Raw genomic sequence first — 7,500 nt, forward strand, 5'->3', positions numbered from 1 at the left:
GTCATGATAGGGCCCTTAGAGTGTTAGTTGGGATTAGAGTATTACTTGGGGTTAGAGAGTTAGCTAGAGTGTTAGTTAGAGTGTTGGTTGGGGTTAGAGAGTTAGCTAGAGTGTTAGTTCAAGTGTTAGTTGTGGTTAGGGTGTAAGTTAAAGTTAAAATGTTAGTTGGGATTAGAGTGTTAGTTGGGGTTAGAGTGTTCGTTGGGGTTAGAGTATTAGTTGGCATAGAGTTAGATGGGAGAGTTAGCTGGGGTTAGGGTGTTAATATTGCATGTTGTTGCCATATGGCACTAATTAATTTATCTTAGTGTTTCTAATTGGCAGTAACACAAAACCTATATTTTACTATTCATATGTGAAAAAGGGGATTTTAGTTTTGGTATAAAAAAATAATTGTTAGGTCACATGATGAGGATATATTGTTAGTACTTCCTATTTCTACAGAGAGGTACCTCTGTGACCACCACTACCTGTCCGCTGATGGTCAAAATTCTGAATTTATGCATAATTTCTTTGGAAAAAAAAATAAAACACTATCTGGACTATGTAAACATGAACAATGTATCATTAAAACAAGTTTATATATAATGAGTTTTTTGTAAATTGGCAAAATATAATTGTTGCCATATGGCAACAGTATGCAAATACAGACCTTTTTGTGTCTATTCAAATGAATGGTATCATAAGATTACAATAGGACTGCATTGCACTAGGATACTCTGGGAATATATACAACTTTTGACAATATTTTGAAGTAAAAAAAAAACATTATTTACACTTTTATTTGTAATTTCAGAAATGTTGGAGTCTTTTAGGATATTGTAAATGTTTACCAATTTGCAAATTATCTATGGAATGAGGTTCAGACAGTATAGTGACTGGAGCGGTAAAGATGTATTTTGTGTTATTGTTCAATACACAGTCAACTAGACATGCTGTTTTCACCATTTTTGTTTGGAATTTTGGGAAAGATAAAAGCACATTGTTGGCTCTTCCACCAAAGAACTGTCAGGATTAGCTATAATCCAGTAATGAGGAGAAAAACATTGATATGTGTAGCAGATAGAGGCTGCAGTCACCCATCCTGTCTCTTTAGCTACAGCTTTAACACTTCAGAGGCCCAAAGTTCAAGGGCAAATGGGGTGACACTTCTCTCCTCTCACTATAAATGGGGTGACCCTTCTCTCCTCTCACTATAAATGGTGTAAGAAGTGGGCTGGCTTGCTGTGGAGCCATCCAAGGCATGCCCAGTGTGAGCCTGTAGTATGACCCACACCGGAGACCCCTACGTTAGGTTGACCCTTGTGTGTGTGACCCCAAATATGGATGAGGCATGGCTTTACAGGGTAGGAAAAGGCTGTCAGGGGGATATGTGAAGGATACCTATGTCTCTCTGTGTGTATGGCATGGATTGGCACACTTTCTGAGGGGCAGGGCTCTGTGACTATGTGGTCTCACTACAGTTGAATATGTCCTCTGACTGCAATATAACCCTATGAATTTGGAAATTGAAAGTCATCTTAATGAAATAAAGTCATCTAAATGATGACATTATTTAATATAAACATTGGTTTTGATCAAAACAATTACTTTATGTCCCTACAGGAAGGCTATTTATTTTCCAAGGCGGACTACACTATGACAATATTACCATGACATTATCACTTTATTGCCCAAAATACAGTTGAATTTGTATTATGTTAGGTTTATAACTAGATGCATTAGAGCATAACTAATGCAAGCTTAATTTAGTTAATTTCTAAAGGATTTGTAATGAAATAAAAATACGTTTTTAAAGAAAAATTGGATTTGACAGCATTTTCCACGATTGCGCATTGTTGCCATATGGCAACAAATTACCAACCTTTAAAAAATATATATATTTAAAAAAAAAAAAAAATCCTTTATTTGATCCATTTTAAGTAAGAAAAGTACTTTAAAACATTTTTTCAAAGTATAGGTGATAATTCATGCAATAGAGGGTTAGGTGTAGAGATGCACCGATATGGAATTTTAGGGCCGACAACGATAACCGATATTTATTGGTTTGTTGTGGCCGATACCGATACGATAACCGATAATATTACTCTTAAAAAAAAGTTGTGAAAAGTGATTTGGGGAAAGCATTTTATAAGCATAATTTTATTGCAGTAATTTTACCTACCACCAAATGATGGACAGAACTCATAATAGTCCTCAATAGTACAGCAGTCAACATAACAGTAGCCTAGCCCTACAGTATGTGTGGCTCCTTTAAGTGAACCTGACGTCAGTGAATTGCGAGTGAGTGGCTAGAGATTATGAATCGTTTTCATTTAGGACTAAACACTCATAAACGGCTCAGCTGAGAATAAGCTACAGTATAGCGACCAAATCAGAGTTTGTGAGGGAAACTTAGGTTTAGTTTCAACTGCGGGTAACTGAATAAAGCTGCAACTCCTCAGACTGTATCTTATGTCCGTCTACTCTGTTGCGCACAACCTGCTGCAGCAGAAATGAAAGGGGTTAGCCCCGAAGGTTTTAATAACTTATTATGATGACCCTGTCTGGAACTGAAGCAGGAATGGTTAGCATATTTCTAGGTAATAATACAAAACCCAAGCTAAAGTAATGCCAATATAATACTAAAACACAACTTAGAACTAGGCCTACTTTTGTACTCGTCCCACTAACAAGTTTGTTTATTTGTTTCCCCGACCAGCGCGGTAAAGTGCAAACACATCAGCACAAGACGACTCTAGATAGGGCTGAGCTCCGCTCTGGTAAGGTTAAATGGCGGATCATCCACAAGAGGATTTTGAGATGCACAGATTCCCAAATGAACGCATATCCACAGATTTTGTTAGAGTGGTGAAATACATTCACACCGCTGACATTATATTGAGGAAAAAGTATAGCCAACCAAGCTCAAGTAGCTCAGTGTAGCCAGACGGACCTTACGTAGGCCTAAATTAGGACTTTAAAAAATATCGGCGCAAATTATCAGCCAGAATTCTGTTATCGGACCGATAATAATATTTTCATTTTTTCACTTATCGGCCAATAATATATCAGCCGCCGATATATCGTGCATCCCTAGTTAGGTGGCATTATGTAAAGAGTTAGAGTGTTAGTTGGTGTTAGAGAGTTAGAGTTTTAGTTACAGTGTAAATTGTGGTTAGAGTGTTACTTGGAGTAAGAATGTTGGGGGTAGAATGTTAGAGTGTGAGATGAAGTTAGAGTGTTAGAGTCTGATCACTCTGGTTTAAAGCAATAAGTAACTGTGTTGCTGTCCAGCCATGTCAGGTTGATTGAGTGTGTGTGTGTGTGTGTGTGTGTGTGTGTGTGTCAGGCAGCCTTTCCAGAGTGTTTCAGCGTGGACTCCTGTAGCTAGCACACGCTGCTCTCTGCTTAGTCTGATTGGCCATCGATTACTCACCCCTTGAAGCCGTCGTTGCTGATTAGCATCAGAGATCTGCTCTCGCTCCTACTGGGCTGTGTGTGTGTGTGTGTGTGTGTGTGTGTGTGTGTGTGTGTGTGTGTGTGTCTGTGTGTGTCTGTGTGTGTCTGTGTGTGTGTATGTGAATGTGCCTGCATAAGTGTCAGTGTGTATTTGTAGGTGCGTGTGTGTGTGATCTTTCCCAAACTATTCATGAGAGAGAAATGATACTCACCTAGATATACACTTATCAAGGAGTAGGGGAGAGGGGAGTGTGTGTGTGTGTGCGTGTGCGTGTGCGTGTGTGTGTGTGTGCGTGTGCGTGTGCGTGTGTATGAGGGGCCGTCTAGGCCTTAATTCATACTTGGTCTTACACACACTATCATAACCTTGCACATACACCACTATACTCATGCACACTCACTATTATAGTCATTTTACATGTATGTATGAGAGGGTATAGTTGTGTATGTGAGAGAGTATAGTAGTGTATGTGAAGGAGTATAGTAGTGAATGTGAGAGAGTATAGTAGTGTATATGAGAGAGTAAAGAGTATAGTAGTGTATGTGAGAGAGTATAGTAGTGTATGTGAGAGAGTATAGTAGTGTATGTGAGAGAGTTTAGTAGTACATGTGAGAGAATATAGTAGTGTATGTGAGAGACTATAGTAGTGTATGTGAGAGAGTATAGTCGTATATGTGAGAGACTATAGTAGTGTATGTGAGAGAGTATAGTAGTGTATGTGAGAGAGTTTGGTAGTGTATGTGAGTGAGTTTGGTAGTGTATGTGAGAGAGTTTGGTAGTGTATGTGAGAGAGTATAGTAGTGTATGTGAGAGAGAGTATAGTAGTGTATGCGAGAGAGTATAGTAGTGTATGTGAGAGAGAGTATAGTAGTGTATGCGAGAGAGTATACTAGTGTATGCAAGAGAGTATAGTAGTGTATGCGAGAGAGTATACTAGTGTATGCAAGAGAGTATAGTAGTGTATGCGAGAGAGTATACTAGTGTATGCAAGAGAGTATACTAGTGTATGCGAGAGAGTTTAGTAGTGTATGTGAGAGAGTTTAGTAGTGTATGCAAGAGAGTTTAGTAGTGTATGCAAGAGAGTATACTAGTGTATGCAAGAGAGTATAGTAGTGTATGCGAGAGAGTTTAGTAGTGTATGCAAGAGAGTATACTAGTGTATGCAAGAGAGTATAGTAGTGTATGCGAGAGAGTTTAGTAGTGTATGCAAGAGAGTTTAGTAGTGTATGCAAGAGAGTATACTAGTGTATGCAAGAGAGTATAGTAGTGTATGTGAGAGAGTTTAGTAGTGTATGTGAGAGAGTATAATAGTGTATGTGAGAGAGTTTAGTAGTCTATGTGAGAGAGTTTAGTAGTGTATGTGAGAGAGCACTATGAAAGGAGCGCTGTCTGGAGCTCTGTTCTAGAATCTTTGGCTGCCAGTGCAAAAATAGCGATGTGGACACAGGCTCACGAGTCACTGGCAACAGCAGACAAGGTTACCAAAAACGTCTGCCAGCCAAACTGTAATGCACGTCCTTTTTGGAATGTTGCTGGAATGCTAGCTAACTAGCTAACTGCAATGGCAGCAATCTTTCAGATCTCAGTTCACTAAAATATGACTTCGCCAGACAAAAGGAGCTGGTAGCTAGGCAATTACAATAGAATAGGCACCCCTCATGTCTTTGTAGCCTAATTTGCATTCGGTTTGCATGCAAACTCCCTTCCGTTTCATGCAAACTCTCTCACACACACCACTATACTCTCTCACATACACCACTATACAGTACTCTCTCACATATACTACTATACTCTCTCGCATACACCACTATACTCTCTCACATTCACTACTATACCTTCTCGCATACACTACTAAACTCTCTCGCATACACTACTAAACTCTCTCGCATACACTATTGTACTCTCTCGCATACACTACTAAACTCTCTCGCATACACTACTATACTCTCTTGCATACACTAGTATACTCTCTCACATACACTACTATACTCTCTCACATACACTACTATAGTCTCTCACATATACGACTATACTCTCTCACATACACTACTATAGTCTCTCACATACACTACTATAGTCTCTCACATACACTACTATATTCTCTCACATGTACTACTAAACTCTTTCACATACACTACTATACTCTCTCACATACACTACTATACTCTTTACTCTCTCACATACACTACTATACTCTCTCACATTCACTACTATACTCCTTCACATACACTACTATACTCTCTCACATACACGACTATACCCTCTCATACATACATGTAAAATGACTATAATAGTGAGTGTGCATGAGTATAGTGGTGTATGTGCAAGATTATGATAGTGTGTGTAAGACCAAGTATAAATTAAGGCCTAGACGGCCCCTCATACGTGTGTGTGTGTGTGTGTGTGTGCGTGCGTGCGTGTGTGTGTGTGTGTGTGTGTGTGTGTGTGTGTGTGCGTGTATTCATTGGGGTTAGAGAGTTAGTTGGCATAGAGTTAAAGTGTTAGTAGGCATTAAAGAGTTAGAATGAGATAGATAGATAGATAGATAGATAGATAGATAGATAGATAGATAGATAGATTTTTTCCCGGCCAATGCAGCAGCCCCTTTGGGGCAGCCGTGGCCCACTGGTTAGCACTCTGGTGTAACCGGAGGGTTGCCGGTTCGAACCCCGACCAGTAGGAACGGCTGAAGTGCCCTTGAGCAAGGCACCTAACCCCTCACTGCTCCCCGACCAGTGGGCCGCGGCTGAAGTGCCCTTGAGCAAGGCACCTAACCCCTCACTGCTCCCCGAGCGCCGCCGTTGTAGCAGGCAGCTCACTGCGCCGGGATTAGTGTGTGCTTCACCTCACTGTGTGCTGTTTGTGTTTCACTAATTCACCGATTGGGTTAAAATTTCCCTCACGGGATCAAAAAAGTATATATACTTATATATATATACTTATAGATAGATAGATAGATAGATACTTTATTGATCCCCAAGGGGAAATTCAAAAAATGTATGAGTGTGGTATAAGTGTGTGAATATATTTGTCGGTATATATGTATGTATGTATGTGTATGTGTTATAGAGGAATAGTGAAAGCGAGCAGGGTGTGTCTATGTGGGTGGGTGTGTGTGTGTACTATATGTGTGTGTGTCTGTGTGTGTGAGAGAGAGAGAGAGAGAGGTTGAATCAATATGCTCTTACACAACCTGGGGATACAAGATTGTGAGCGTACCTATCTATACATCTATGGATGGATATGGAGGAGTTACTTTGTGTGTGTATGTAAGAGTGGATGAGTTACTTTGTGTGTGTATGTAAAGAGTGGATGAGTTAGTTTTTGTGTTTATGTAAGTGTGTATGAGTTAGTTTGTGTGTGTATGTAAGAGTGTATGATTTAGTTTGTGTGTTTATGTAAGAGTGTAACGGTTAGTTAGTTTGTGTGTTTATGTAAGAGTGTATGAGTTAGTTTGTGTGTTTATGTAAGAGTGTAACAGTTAGTTAGTTTGTGTGTGTATGTACAGTAAGAGTGTAACGGTTAGTGTGTGTGTATGTAAGAGTGTATGAGTTAGTTTGTGTGTTTATGTAAGAGTGTATGAGTTAGTTTGTGTGTGTATGTAAGAGTGTAACAGTTAGTTTGTGTGTGTATGTAAGAGTGTATGAGTTTGTGAGTGTGTATATAAATAAGAGATAGAAAGAAAGAAAGAGAGAAATAGAAAGTCTGTGTGTGTGTGTGAGAGAGAGAGAGAGAGAGAGAGAGAGAGTGTGTGTGTGTGTGTGTGTGTGTTTGTGTTTGTGTGTCTGTGTGTGTGTACGAGTCTTGGGATGGGTATGGCTGAGAGAGTACCCTGGGCTTTCACAAGGAGAAGACCTCATGACTCGTGTGTGTGTGCGTGTGTGGGTGTGTGTGTTCACTACAGGGTCGTCTGGGTAAAGAGCAGCGATGGGGCAGCGCTCTTCTGTCCAGAAACCAGTCACTGGAGGAAGAGTTTGAGAGAGCCAAAGCAGCAGTGGAGGTAAAGCACACACCCACACACGCACACGCACACACTTGCACGCACGCACGCACACAAA

General features: G+C 40.0%; 1 protein-coding gene and 1 long non-coding RNA gene across 5 annotated transcripts in view; one reads left to right on the forward strand and one right to left on the reverse strand.

The window, feature by feature from the left end:
* pex5la (peroxisomal biogenesis factor 5-like a) overlaps positions 1-7,500 on the forward strand; it is a 112,855-nt gene that overhangs the window by 63,708 nt on the left and 41,647 nt on the right. For all 4 annotated transcript variants that reach the window (XM_042111994.1, XM_042111993.1, XM_042111995.1 and 1 more), the window contains one exon: positions 7,347-7,442. In XM_042111994.1, the coding sequence (XP_041967928.1) occupies positions 7,347-7,442 (96 nt within the window). The remainder of the gene's footprint in view (positions 1-7,346; positions 7,443-7,500) is intronic.
* Positions 1-7,500, reverse strand: part of LOC121724976 — a 49,852-nt gene that overhangs the window by 26,602 nt on the left and 15,750 nt on the right. The gene's annotated exons all lie outside the window — the stretch shown is intronic.

The sequence above is a fragment of the Alosa sapidissima genome, chromosome 12, assembly GCF_018492685.1.
Source record: "Alosa sapidissima isolate fAloSap1 chromosome 12, fAloSap1.pri, whole genome shotgun sequence".
Lineage (NCBI taxonomy): Eukaryota > Metazoa > Chordata > Actinopteri > Clupeiformes > Clupeidae > Alosa > Alosa sapidissima.